Below are 14,970 nucleotides of genomic sequence, written 5' to 3' on the forward strand. Positions count from 1 at the left end.
TCATTCCAACTCATACCTGTTGCCATTGTCTTGTTCCTCTGCTGCTGCCACAATTGTCTAAACAGCAACGCAAGTAGGCTTTGAAGCTGGAGAGGGTTAAAACTCTTATCTCCTTCCCCCTCCCCAGATAGCCAGTTACTTTCCATCCCAATCAGCAAAGTGACTGGCTTGAAGGGGGAGGACTGGTAAAGCTCTTCTCTCCAGCACCTGGGAGGGAAACTGTCCCGAATGATGTCTCTGTGTGTGTAAAATTATCCTCCCTTGACCTGAGCATCCCCAAAGTGCTGAAGGCATTGTTGCTTTTTATGTATGAAGGTTGTGTGTGATCTCACACTGTTGACATCAGGTTATAATGGAGGGGGAAAAGGGGAAGTCTAGAAAAAGGACATCTACTTGCCCTCCCCCTTGGATATACATGCAGATTGAAACTATTCTTCTTTCACTGAGCTTTGCATATTGCTAGGCTTTGTGCTATTATATTCTGGTGTTTATTATGGTATTTTACTATTTTGCTCATGTTTATTTTAACCAATATAGTTTGAATGTTGGTAATGCATTGTGATGCATATTTTAGTAACTCTTTAACAATCATTTATGTTCCTTTAAAAGTCTGACCAGAATCTTTGTCTTACTGTAAACATCGCATATGCAGTGAGTTCTTTCTCTTGGCTGCAGAGGAAAGGATGCACAGTAATGGGTTTATACTACAAGTACAATGATATAGGCTAGATATCAGGAAAAAAATTTTCACAGTCAGAGTAGTTCAGCAGTGGAATAGGCTGCCTAAGGAGGTGGTGAGCTCCCCCTCACTGGCAGTCTTCAAGCAAAGGTTGGATACACACTTTTCTTTGATGCTTTAGGATGCTAGGGCTAATCCTGTGTTGAGCAGGGGGTTGGACTAGATGGCTTGTATGGCCTCTTCCAACTCTGTGATTCTATGATTCTATCATGGAAATGATGCAAGAACTCCCAACGAGAAGAATTTAGAAGCCATGGATGTCTTATATAAGCAGATGTGTCCTTCTGCACACATCAAAAGGAGGGTGGATGCAATCCTAAATCTTTTAGCATTTGAGATTGTCTAGTGGTTCTTGTAGCTGGAAAAAACAAAGCCAAGTGTTTTAGAGCAGTGGTCCCCAACCTTTATTAGGCTGGGGACCGGCAGGGCATTGGGCCGTGCCCGCAGGGACCGCGCAGGCCACGCCCACGCTTCTGGCCGCACCTGCGAGCCGCGCCTGCGGGCCGCACCCGCGGATCGGGCCGCGCGGGCGCGGCCCGGCCCTGATTCCCTCTCCCCGCCCTCCCGCAGTAAGTAGCTTCCCGGGCTGCAAGCTTGCGGCCTGGGAAGTTTTTTACTGCGGGGGGGAGGGGCGGGAAAGGGGAGCCGCGGCCCGGCGCCATGGCCTTTGCGGCCCGGCGCCAGGCCGCGGCCCGCAGGTTGGGGACCACTGTTTTAGAGTATTTTGCCGCTTTTCAGCATCCATGCCGGCTCATGCCAGTTAGCATTTTTAACATGTCATGTTGACTCAAGGGATGTGCATGCATACTCAAAGACTACTTTGCACCACAAGGGACATCTTGATATAAATATTTTATTAAATAAAAGTGCACATTTTGATTTATGGACAACATGGAATTTAATAACACTTTTGAGACTTGTATCGGTCATCTTGTTTCCATTGCTGGGCAGCTGAGTGCTTCCAGGCATGATGGCAACCATGTTCCTCAGTATGTGCTCCACAGAACCTGTGTTTCAGAGCTGGCCTGCTGCTGAATATTATTGGAATATGCAAGAACTTCCACTGAGCAGAATATAAAGGGTATCTTGCAGGGGGGCATTGGAGGTTATTTAGCATCAATAGGATAGGATCTTCCTGATGATTCTCAGATTATCTCCTCCAGTATTCTTATTGGCTCAACAGGAGACTTCCTGCTTTTTGAGCATACTTCCTTCCTGCTTGCCTCTTGAACAGCAGTTAAATAACAGAAGAATGACTGCAGCTAGCTAGATAGTTAGGTCTGCATCCTTATCTCCTCATTCTATACATAGTTGTTTGTCCCAATAAATAAAACTATTTTAGTCTTTAAATAGTCTGGTGCTTTGCATTCTATGCATATTCAAAATCTTCCAACAAATATGAAGGCTGCATTTTGATATGTTGACTAATTCATGATCCCAGACATCAGCTATCCTGGTACCCAGCATGGTACATATGGATGTGCATGCCTCGGTTGCAATTTGACAAACCCTGTAATTTGACAAACCCTGAATGTGCAGTGCCACCTGGCTAAAATGCATGTGCATATATTATTCATTCAGGGACTGCAAAGGACAACAGCAAAAGGAAAGGAGACATGTATAGAACAGCACCAACCTTATGGGAGCATTACAAAGGGCCATGCAAGAAGTGATAAGAAATGCAGAGATGCAATATTCTTCTGTGCATGGTTAACCTTGCTTCTGATGTTTGGCTTTTGAGAGACCCTCACAGTGAAAGCATTTGCAGTATAAAAGCCATATAATCCTTTCATCAGGGCTTACCAAAATGACATAAAACAGTGTGTGGGCTTCTGAGTGCTCCAGAAATCCTGAAAGCCAACTTGGTAGTGTGGGTAAGAGAGAAAGCCTCTAATCTGGAGAATGGGTTGATTCCCCCACGCTTCCACATGCAGCCAGCTGGGTGACCTAGGGCTAGTCACAGTACTCTCTGAGTTCTCTCATCCCCATCTATCTCACGGGGTGTCTGCTATGGGGAGAGGAAGGTAGGCAAATGTAAGATGCCTTGAGATTCCTTTGAGTAGTAAAAAGCAGGGTAAAAAAACAGGCTGGATTTTTTAAAGAGGTGTTGCACAAAGCCACAATGACACCAAATATACAGCACTGTCTCAACTGCCCCTTGTTATCAGGAAAATAATCTTAATTTAGATAGCCATATAGATTGGATTCAGTCTACTGGAAGATGATGAAGAAGAAGAAGAGTTGGTTCCTATATGCTGCTGAAGAAAACTTGAAGGAGTCTCAAAGCGGCTTACAGTCGCCTCCCTTTCCTCTCCCCACAACAGACACCCTGTGGGGTGGGTGAGGCTGAGAGAGCCCTGATATTACTGCTCGGTCAGAACAGTTTTCTCAGTGATGTGGTGAGCCCAAGGTCACCCAGCTTGTTGCATTTGGGGGAGCGCAGAGTCAAACCTGACTCGCCAGATTAGAAGTCCGCACTCCTAACCTCTACACCAAGCTGGCTCTTGGTGAGGTGAGAATTGGTTTGGATATTGGTAGAATATCATACATAGGAACAACTGATGGTGTGCAGTGTAAAAATAATCCTGTAATATTGGACAATTAAAAATCGGACAAGAGAAGAATCTATTGATTTGAACTCTGGTGTTGGAGAAGGCTTCTGAGGGTTCCATGGACAGTAAAAATCACAAACAAGAAAATACTACAGCGCATAAAGTCTGATATATCATTGGTAGGCAAAATCACGAAACTCCGGCTCACTTCCTTTGGCCATATCATGTGATCCAACTCAATGGAGAAAGCAATTATGCTAGGATTGGTCATTGGAAAAAGGAAACCAGGCTGACAATGAGCATGGTAGTTGGACATGGTCAGAATGGACACTAGCCAGAACATTGCAATGCTGAGAGAGGTGGTGCAGGATCGGGGATCAGGAAGACACCTGTGCCATGGGATGTCAAGAGTCGGACACAACTGAATGGCCCATGACAATAACAACAGCAATATTGCTTTGATTCAAACATTATGACAAAGTTGTATGCTTCTGTTTGAATAGTTTGGGGAAATCTTGGGCTTGCCAACTTCCTTCTGCTTCCTTTTGCATGTGGCAATGTAAAGTAATTGTGATAAATGACAGTTTGCTGCTGCACCCAAATGACCAAAACTGTACTTACCTTTTGAAACAGATTTCCTAATATTTATTTTATATTTTGTAGTCTGCCTTTCTCACTGGGACGCAAGGCGGATTATAAATATGATTGGATTATTTAATCAATCAGTAAACCATTTTCAAAATGTGCAAATGTTTGAATAACAGCTTTTGTATCCAACAACAAATTCCTAGTAAAGCAAAGTTATGTAGTCAATCAGTAATCTGATTTCAAAATATAACATTTGAGTCTAAGAACAGAGATGTCTAGTAAATGGTTGCAATAATTACTTATTCCCAATTTTCAGTCTTCAAGGATGTACAGACTATATTGTCGGGCAATCCAAGGAACAAATAATATGAAGAAAAAAAACTCATGTTTACTGTTCCGTTTAAATTCAACTGTATGTACATGAACTACACTTAAATAAAAGTTACCGTATTTGCCGGCGTATAAGACGACTGGGCGTATAAGACGATCCATCAACATTTCCACTCAAAATACAGTACTATGGGCCACTATGGGCAACTATGTCTATCCCAACTGAAGTGTACCCGGTATATAAGACAAGCCCCCCACTTGGAGGCATGTTTTTCAGGGGGGAAAAGTAGTCTTATACGCCAGCAAATACTGTATTCCTCTTTAATAAAGCAATCCTTTAAAAGAAAAGTGGTGGTGGGGGGGATGTTGTGGGGTTTTGTTCGTTTGATAAGCTTTATTGTTTGGGATAGAGCCTCTTGTGGCGCAGAGTGGTAAGGCAGCCGTCTGACAGCTTTGCCCATGAGGCTGGGAGTTCGATCCCAGCAGCCGGCTCAAGGTTGACTCAGCCTTCCATCCTTCCGAGGTCGGTAAAATGAGTACCCAGCTTGCTGGGGTGTAAACGGTAATGACTGGGGAAGGCACTGGCAAACCACCCCGTATTGAGTCTGCCAAGAAAACACTAGAGGGCGTCACCCCAAGGGTCAGACATGACTTGGTGCTTGCACAGGGGATACCTTTACCTTTACCTTTTTATTGTTTGGGAACTAAAGTAGTGCTGTTTAAAACTAAAAGGAGAGGGAATAGAGAGAGAGACTATAAAAGAATGACACCACCAACCAATTACATTTTTAACATCTCAAAGAGTTCTAAATGATCAAATTAGCAGTGTTCCTAGAAGAAAAGTTTATTAGGCAAAAGATATCTATGACAGCAAAGGCTTATGAGATTCTGAGAACTTTTGCATTCAAAAAACAAATTTGCTGTAATGTTGATACAAAAATCTAACTGCTTTAAATTAAAGTTGATGCAAATCATCGAGCTCTAAAATGTTGTGATCTAATTTTGTCATTGCTGAAACAGAAGTATTCAGCAGGGGGGAAGTGTTTGAAAAAAAGCCTTATTCAAAGCCTTATTTTAGTACTACTAAACCCATCATAACAAGCAGTAGTTGAATTTCAGGGTGCTGTGGCTGACCTCCTTGCAGCCTTAGCTTTGGGCTTTTCTTCTAAAGCTATTATTCCTTGACAGTTCTCCAAATCAAACAAAACACTGTTACCTATTCAGATTCTCTTATGGAAGCAAATTATGTTGAGAGAGGGACAGTTGTGCTACAGAGAAGGTGTTTATTTGCAAAGTTCTATTAAAGCTGAATGACAGGGATACTTTATTTCAAAAAACAAAAAAGAGGACGTATGTCCCAACTGGCTACTTATAACAAGTGTACAGAATGACAAATCTCATTTTAAATGCCACTACTATTTAAACTATGATAATTGCTACTAACTAGGAATATTCCTAGCCTTCCATTCTGAAAATAGGACATTACATCAGTTTTTTAAAAAAGAGTCCAAAAGAGGATGGACACCATAAAAAAGAGGACATGCTCTCTAAAAAGCGAACAACTGCTAACCCTACTGTTGCCAATTCTGGTGTGGGTAATCCTTGGGGTTTGGGGGACAGTGGATGGAAAGGTGAAGTTGGGGGAGGGAGCTCCACAGGGATGTGCTGCAGCAGAGTCTGTCCTCTGAAGCTGCCATTTCTCCTAGGGGAACTTTTTTCTCCCCAATTTTTAAATTTTAGGACACAAAGATTAAAAGAAAAAAAGAGCAAACAACAGACATCATATATCTTTTAACATACATTTATATTACTTGGAATATTGTTAAATTATTATATTGCCTCATCTCTAACCATCTTAAATCTCAACTCTCTAATCATTAGACCCTTTTCTTTATAATATACATACTTAGAAATCTACAATCTTTGATCTTCAATTTCTCACCCAAAAATCAAAAGAAAAAAATCAGAAGATTTCTACTATATCACAGAAATAAATATTACATTTTCTCTAACCAAAATGTGTTGTCACCTATCTAGAAAAACTCCATGTTTGTTTACCAGTTCTTTATCGTTCAAAGCCAGCCCAATATTATTTCTTTTTTCCAAAATTTGTAAACCATATTCAGATCTCAGTAGAGACAAAGTCTCTTTCCCCATCTTTAATGCTTTTCCATTGATCTTTCTTTGGAGCTGGTATCTGTTGATGACAACCATGAGGTGATATTTGTGGGATATCTACAACTTCCCATTCTGTTCTATATCTGTCTAAGAATTCACTCACTTTTGCAGCTAAATTAAGCTGTTTCTTCCAGGGGAACTGATCTCTTAATGCCAGATGTAATGCTGGGAGAAAATTCCCCTGGAGAGTATGGTAGATTTAGCAGAGTGAATTCTATAGACTTGCATCCCCACTAAGCTCCTCCTTCTTCTCAGCCTTTGTGCCCAAATCTCTAGGAATTTCTCAAAACTATGTTCTTCTGATGTATATGTTTCAGCAGAACAGGCCTTGTTCTAAAAGTGCGTGTACTGACTGGCAGGAAGAGTTGTGTATAGTGAGTCACTGTTGCCATGGATGCAAGTTTCATTTGTGTCTTGAATTACTTTGGCTCCCGAGATAAGAACTGGAATTTTCCTTTGAAGCTGTACTATAGATGAAAAGTGTACTCATACTAAAGCTGTCTGATACTGAGTCAAACCAATGGTCTGTCCTGTACAGTGACGTTTACTCTGACTGGCAGTGGCTTCCCAGTGCCTTAGGCAGAGAGAGACCTTTTCTGAATGCCTGCTACCTGCTTAACTGTCAGGGACTGAATGTGGGATCTTTCGCATGCAAAGGAATGGCTTTACAACTGAGTCATGACTGCTTTTGTAACTTGTAAGTGCTTTGTTCTGACTTGTGCCATATCACATTTCAAGTATAATCAAAGTGAGTCCCCCCTTTTTTTCTTAATAGTCCTAAACATTTCTGGGGAGTCAGTCCCATTGAATATAAGGAGATTTCTGAGTAAATTTGGTTTAGGGCAGGGGTATCAAACATCCATCCCTGGGGCTGGAAGTGGCCTGTCCAAGACTCTAACCCAACCTGCATGCAACTGGTGAGAGGGAAGAAAGGCAGGTGGCTGCTTGGGGGGCGGGGTGGGGGGCAACACATGCAGTGAGGTGTGTGTGTGTGATTGAAGCTGTAAGAAACAGAAAGGAGATGACTAGAGGTCAGGGCTAAGAGGTTTAGGTAAAATTGTGATGGAGAGAATGGCAGTGAAGGAGGAGAAAGGGGAGGTGTGGTGCTTTCCACTCCCACCTCCTCTAACCACAGTTCAGTGAGACCACTACATGGGTTGTGTGAAAGTGAGTGGCTGGCTCTGCAACTGCTGCACCAACCAGATTTGTGTTTTTTTCAGATGGCAACCCCGAGGGGGGTGGCAAGTGCGGGTATGTGGAGTGGTGGTTTGCCAGTAAAGGGACAGCAGGGAAGAGGGGAGGAGGAGGGGCAGTATGTGGTTTGGGAGGCAACAGGGCTGTCGTGCATGCCACTCTGAGGGGAAAGACCTCCCACCCGTGGAAGATAGTTCAAAGGGAAAAAGGGACATTGATGTTGCGATGGCACATCTGAACAGGTGCAGAGCTGGGAGACAAAGTGAGTGTTGAGGTGAGTGTGGGCTGGTGACCTCCCTTCCCCCACCTGTTCTCTGCCTGTGATGGGAGGAAAAAAGCTCCCCTGGAGGTTTCTAAAACTATCCATCAGGTCTTTCCCTCAGCCCTGTCAATTCTGTGGAAACAAAGGAGGAATGAGAACTGAAGATGTGGTGGGGAATCTAAGAGATCCAAGTTCAGACCCCCCCCCCCTTTCTCCTGTCATCTGGGTCTCCCATGGCCAGTTGCTCAGCCTGGACAGCCTCACAGGGTTGTTATTGATAGGCATGGGATCCTTTTAGCCCTGTTTGTTTGTTTTTTTGGGCTGTCTGTCTTAGTTATCTTGCCCTATGCTGACAAATGTAATGTGTGAGAGATGTTTCTTTCACTTATGTAAGAAAGAATAGTGCTTTTAAGATAGCTGCAGTAAATGCTTGTGTGTCTCATCGAAAGTAATGACACTCCTTCCCTCCAGAATACTTATTTTATTTGTTTGACAATGTATACATTTAATCAAATAAAACATACTATTATTATTTATTTATCAAATGGCAAGAGTAATGAGGTCAGGAGATCTGAGGATTGTCTGGCAGGCAAGGCAAGGGACACTCAGAGATGGTTTGCCATTGCCTGACTCCACACCATGACTCCTAGTTTTTCTTGGAGAAACTACCACCCACATCCTTGGAGTTCTCCCATCCAAAACTAGTGAGGTTCAGCCCAGCTTCGTTTCCGAAATCTGATGGGATCAGGCTTGCCTGAGCTATCTGGGTCAGGGCTATTAAACATGTTGTTAGTTTACTATGATTTTTTATATCACCTCTTAAAACAAGACAACTACAGAAAGAAGATAGCGTGCCTTAACTGTGTACTGCACTTTCTTTTCTGTTTTGATGTTGCAGTTGATCTGGTCTGCTGAACAGATCTTGCTCCCTTTCAACCAGTTCATTAGCATCCCTGTTATCATCCACTTCCTCCTCATCTTCTTCATGAGCTGCCAGATGACATACAATGCTAAGGAACTGGCTTCAGTTGCTAGAAGGCCATCATCTTGTTTTGACAAGGAAGGAAATCTGAAGATTTGCAGAGTACTCGGGGATGGTAAATTTATAGGTAAAAACAACTGGTGTTGCCAATTGTCCATGCATGTATGTTTGGCGGTTATTACAGGACAGTTTTAGTATTCACAGATTTGCTGGCATGATTTATTTTCCATGGTGATAGTGAACTGCTGTTGAACATCTTTCCGAGTAATTTTTATTCTGCCATGATTATGGTGCATAGGTTGGCATATAGGAACATGAAGGAAAATAATGGCCCTACTGCTTGTTAGCTGTTACTCAATTTACACTGGGAAGTGAGATAAACAATTTATTAGGGCCAAACTATGTATTACATGGTATTCCTCTCTCCCAGAAGTTATTTTTTTGTGTGTTGACAGGGTACGTGAAATAGAGTCTTTGAGAAGGTGGATTGGATGGCCCTTTGTGGCCACTTCCAACTCGGTGTGATTCTGATTATATGACTCATGGAGAATCCATTATCCACAAGTACGTAGGCTGCATGGACTTGTTCTAGCAGCACAAAAGATCATTCAGCTGAATGGAAGGTCTGTGTGTACTTCTCATATTCATATTCAGCCTACAGTCTTATGCCAGTGAAAGTTGCATGTTGTGTCTTGTATAAATATAAATTAAATATATTTGTTGGTTTTCCACAACAATGTCTTTTGATAGCTGCACCCAGGCACAAGAAATACCTTCCTTAAAAGATGTGTTACAAACAGTGAAGTGTCCTATTGTATTACTACTATATAATTACAATAAAATAATAATACACAAGGTAAAGGATGCAATACTGAAAATATGAATAGGTATGTTGAATACATAACCATTTGGCATATTGGATAGAGTGCGGGATTAAAACTGAGATCAAATCCCTAAGCAACCAGAAAGCTCAATGGGTAACCTTGGACCAATGACTTTCTATAAGTCTAACTGATCGGAGAACATTGTTTGCTGTCCTGAGTTCCTTACAGGAAGGGCAGGATACTGTGATGTAATAACTAGGAACATCAAGGGCTGTGATCCAACAAAGAGATGGACTTGTTCCATAAATCTGTACATTCAGACAAATAATTCTTTAGTGTTCTTTGCTGTCTGGCTGGTCCATTAATATATTATAAATAATCATGATTCATTAGAAATATAAATGGGAAAGACATCTCATTTGCTCTTTTGTAAATCAATTACAGAGTTCCATGTATACTGGGAAGAGGCAGGTGATGCTTCCTGATCATGGAAAATTTTTGTTTACCATCCTTCATATTTGAAAATTTTACCTGATGTTCATACATTATTTTTTTGCTCCTATTTTCTACTCCTATATATTCTACAAATTGAAATTGAGATTATCTAGAGCAGCCCTTCTCAACATTTTTATCATTGAGAAACCCCTGAAGCATTCTTCAGGCTTTAGGAAACCCACCCCAGAAGTAGCATGATCATGCAGAATATGGTTGGGAAGCATAGCTGTGGACATGCCCACCCATGGTCCCTCCTCTTTCCACCTCCAGACCCATCATTGGTCATTTTCTTTTTTGGAGGGTTTTTTTTACATGACCATATACGGTCATATCACCCAATAAATGTTTAACAAATTAAAATATATATTAAACTTAATTAACTCCCACCCATTCAGGAAACTCTGGGCTGTCAAGAGGCTGACTTTATATGGTGAGCTAGTTCAGAGGTAGTACGGATTTACTGTTCAATACTAGATAAATGAGATTTTTGTTCTCTGTGTATGTTCTTTTCCTCTCATCTCACTGTTTTTCTTAGCCTCATTGTTTCTTAACAAACCATAGTTTGGATCTGCCTGCAGACTGCCCACTCCCTGGTTTGCATGGAAACCAGAATTACAACCACAGCTTCATCATGGTTTTTCTGTTCTGGTTTCCAGGAAAACTATAGTTGGTTCAACCTATAGTTTGCCCTGCTTCCATGTACTTGCAAAGATATGGCTGGCTAAGGAGAAGACAACAGTGGAACATACCACTGAAATTCTTGTAGTGCCAGACTATGGGCTGCGATGAGGAACACCATAAATCCTTTTTCCACTTTAGAAATACGTGTCTGCTTTAGATTCAGGTTTTTAATTTCAGCTTTTCTTAACTTATTTTTAAATGGTGGCTTGGTTTTTACCAACATAAGATATGATCCATAAAACAAATATATATTTTAAAAAAAACTTCTGCCCAGCACTGTGAGTGCTTGTAATGCCCTCTATCTGAATGCATTCACATTTATGTACCTTGTCATGCAGTTTTGCAGTACTTACCCCAGGGTCTGGTATTTCAGAAATGGTAAATGTAAACAACAACAATACCACCCAAGGATTTTGTTTTATGAGCAAGAACAAGCAGTTTGGTCTGTAATGATACCATGAAAAGAGTAACCATTACATTCCAAGTAAGGCTTGCTCACTTATCTGATGAAACTTTGGCATCTAAAGGGCTAGGTTCCCTTCCCTTTTTTGCAAGTAGAGAAAACACTTAAGTATGTGCTGCAGTCACCAACTTTGCCAGCTGCTGGACAGAGGAAACCCTCTGGGAAGATACCTGACATTTAGAAGCACATTGCACACTAGCTACCATAGGAAGAGGATTTTTTTGGGTCAATGATGATTTCCTTCATCATTGTTATGAATGCACTTTTAAAGCAATCAAACAGTGATATAAAAGGTGTGTGTAACTGTGTTTAATACCATGCTTTTTTTTTTTAATGCAGATCCAAAAAAGAGATGGTGCCCTCTGAAAGGAAATCTGTTCTTTCTAATGAAAAATAAGACCAAGGTAATTCATTTACAGCTCTCTTGTCCTTCGTATTTATTGAGGTTTTTTTCTTTAAATTGATTCAAAGGATATCAGTTGATTCTTGGTATGGTAGAAAAGATAGGATAAATTAAGTACTGTTTGAAGTAACAAACATTGTATTTTATTTGCCTTTATAACACTTTATAAAACATGAGACATTATTTATTATATTTTGATTGGCTGCCTTAGAAATGATATATGAATTTGGAAGTGCATATTTTAAAACATGCTCTCCGGCTTTTATTTAAAAGTGGTTTTGTGATCAATAGTGATATAGTCATGTCTTTAGGACTAGTCCAAAGTGCCATATCCTTCTTTGTTAGTAGCTTAACAATGCAAAAATAAGAACCATTCACAGCTGTTAGATAAGTTTGTTCCTGCACATGTATCTTTACATTTATTTTGCTTAGGAATTTCAGACTATTTGGGTAGGGATAAACATTTCAGGGTTACTCAGACTTAATGTATATGTTTTATATAAATTAACTTGTTAAAGCAGCAAACTTCATAAGAAATTAAGTCCTAAAGAATGCCATAATGTAATACTTATACCATTTTGAATTGGCAGCCAGCTACAGTTCCCTGTATATTTATAAAGTTGCCAAACATTTACTTTGACCAACACCCATGAAAATTTGTTCTGTCTCAAAGCTGCTTGTGTGGTACATTAAGGCTGCTGCAAATTGATGTGGTAATTTTTAAAGCCCTCTGAAATTAAGAGGTTTGGTTGAAAACATTTGAAGAGTTCTAGATGGGGTAGAGTTGCCAGGTCTGCGTTGGGAAATACTTGGAGATTTTGGTGGAAAGGCAGAGGGGTGGACTTCAGCAGGCCACAATGCCATACAATCCCCCTGTCAAAGCTATCATTTGCTCCAGAGGAACTGATCTCTGCTTGGTGAACAATTGTAATAGTGGCAATCTCCTGGTACTATCTGGAGGTTAACAGCTGCATGTATGGACAAGCTTGAAGCTGAACCTTATAGTGTACTTAATGATCAAGTGTATAAAATAAAAAGTTGGGAACACTCTGCTTTGTAACATGTTATACAAAGGCCATATATTACAGAAACAAGTTGTTTTCCTGGTCACATAATTACTGAATTCTGCAAAGGTCTCCCAATTTTGCATCTGCTGAAGCTCATGAAAACTTAAGCAAAATAAATATGATGATCTTGAAGTAGCTGCAAGCCTCAGTTGTTTTCACAATGAATATATTTACAAAATCCAACTAGTTCAAAATGTTTGTCATCCAGATGAAAATATGATGACCCTGCTTGAAGGGATGCTATTGGGTGATTCATTAGAGACTGGTCAGAGATAGGGAAAGGATGACTACAAGCTGTTTAGGGAAGGATTGAGAAGGATCCTGTGCACTGAGATTTAAAAATTTGTCAGTTGTGGTAATATTTTTTTGTTTAGCTAGCATTTGATGCTAAATATCACAATGATGCTTGTCTGCCTAATAACCATGAAACGAAAAATTAAAGTTGTAGTAACAGTAGTAGTAAATTTATTACAGAACTAGCCCTAAAGCCCATTGCACCCAGGGATGCAATAGGTGCTAGCAGGGAAAGGACACAGCAGCCATGTCATTGCCCTACCTGCGTGGTGTGGTGTTGGCATGGGTGAGGTGGCCAGCAGGCAACCGGTAGGTTTGGTTGGCCACAGCGGTCCTGGGCTCCTGCACAGCTGGGCAGGGCAGTGCGGGACCACCGGCCTCCTCATAGAATCATAGAGTTGGAAGGGGCCACACAGGCCATCTAGTCCAATACCCTGCTCAATGCAGGATCAGCACAAAGCTGACCAGGATCCTCCACTGACCAGCCTGCAATGCTGGCAGTGTGGGTGAGGTTGGTGGTAGGCAGCCATGCCAGCAGGTGTTGGAAGTGGCAGCCTGGTCAGGGCGCCACAAGTCTGCCCTCCGGGGCCGGGGAACATCTGGCCATGAGGCTGGGAGTGCTCCTCACAGCTGGCTCTGGGGCCAGGTTCTGTAGGGGCTGGCCTAATCCGCTTTGCTGGGTGTGTGCAGATTGGTTACAGATTACACCAGAATGGGAAAACCCACCAAATATAGCTATTTACATGAAAGCAATGCAGGAGAAGTAGGATACAACAAATACCTGGTATAAATCCTCATATAATACAAAGCATAATGGGTAAGTGAATGGTTTCCTGATGACACGTTAACCAACCAAAGAATCTAATGATGTCATTTCTGAGGCAAAGCCAGAAGTCTTGCTACTCCAGGGACCCAAAATTATGATGTTTCCCCAACTGATCAATGAAAGCTTGGAGATTGATTCTGGCAATGTTTAAATAAACATAATACATTAACATTTTATTTGGAGAACATACTTGGAAGAATAATGGTGCAGGAGATCTCCCCCCTCCCCCGAAATGTTATTCATTCATTTATTTTAATTTTCAGAGTTTAGGTGGAAAAAGATAATTCCATTTTCTATTTTGGAAATCTCAGTTTCAAAATTAGATGAATTCTCAGTTTGTTATTTTAAAAATATTTCCTACCATGATGAGCTTCTATCCACTGGCAGAATGTATGAGTATCCAGCTAGCCCTTCCTGAACCTTGGGTGTCAGTAGCACTCATCCTTTCGCTGTAGAAGAACTTCTGAGCAGAGCAACCCAACCTTATTCTGTACAAAGATATAAATTTCTTTACCAGATGGAAACACTCCCTAAGGGATGAATGGTATTTCCTGAGCAGAGACCAAGTCTTCCACTAAAGGATGTTCCATAGATTTTTTTAGAGCTTTGAAGTACAAATCTCTGTGTTGACCTGATTTGCCGGCAGCAGCTATGCTCCAGAGAATACAGTTGAAAGCAGTCAAATAGGAACTTCCTAACAGAAACACAACTAGTAAGCAAATGCACTTAGCCAGTTTTAAAAACTTGCTAGTCTCCCGTGTCTGCAATATCTGAAGAGGCTAGAAATTATTTATACATCAGATTACTGTGGTCAGCATTACAATAATGCACAAAGAGCACCGGTTAGTGTTTTTTAGGATACAGTTTTTAAAATCACAGAAGTTCTTTTGGTCTGTCAGTGGGGTCCTATTGATGGTTGCCATCACGTTGTGTTAAGACTGAGATCTAGGAAGCAGGTTGAATCCTTAAGCAGCTATGGAAGTTCACTGACCTTGGACAGAGACTGCCTCTCAGGGTGGTGGTTCTGAGGATAAGCAGAGAAGAGAATACTGTGGTAAGCCATTATGAGTCCCTTTTGGGAAGAAAATTAAA

At 41.2% G+C, this 14,970-nt stretch overlaps 1 protein-coding gene across 13 annotated transcripts in view; it reads left to right on the forward strand.

The window, feature by feature from the left end:
* INPP4B (inositol polyphosphate-4-phosphatase type II B) overlaps positions 1-14,970 on the forward strand; it is a 291,154-nt gene that overhangs the window by 38,561 nt on the left and 237,623 nt on the right. For 3 of the 13 annotated variants that reach the window (XM_077300216.1, XM_077300212.1, XM_077300217.1), the window contains exons 1-2: positions 9,253-9,448; positions 11,628-11,692. In XM_077300216.1, coding sequence (XP_077156331.1) covers positions 9,442-9,448; positions 11,628-11,692 — 72 coding nt within the window. In that variant the 5' untranslated portion in view covers positions 9,253-9,441. Of the gene's footprint in view, positions 1-9,235; positions 9,449-11,627; positions 11,693-14,970 lie in introns of those variants that run through there. The other 10 variants (XM_077300219.1, XM_077300215.1, XM_077300220.1 and 7 more) reach the window with 7 other exon arrangements.

Source organism: Paroedura picta, chromosome 10, assembly GCF_049243985.1.
Source record: "Paroedura picta isolate Pp20150507F chromosome 10, Ppicta_v3.0, whole genome shotgun sequence".
In the NCBI taxonomy this organism is placed as follows: domain Eukaryota; kingdom Metazoa; phylum Chordata; class Lepidosauria; order Squamata; family Gekkonidae; genus Paroedura; species Paroedura picta.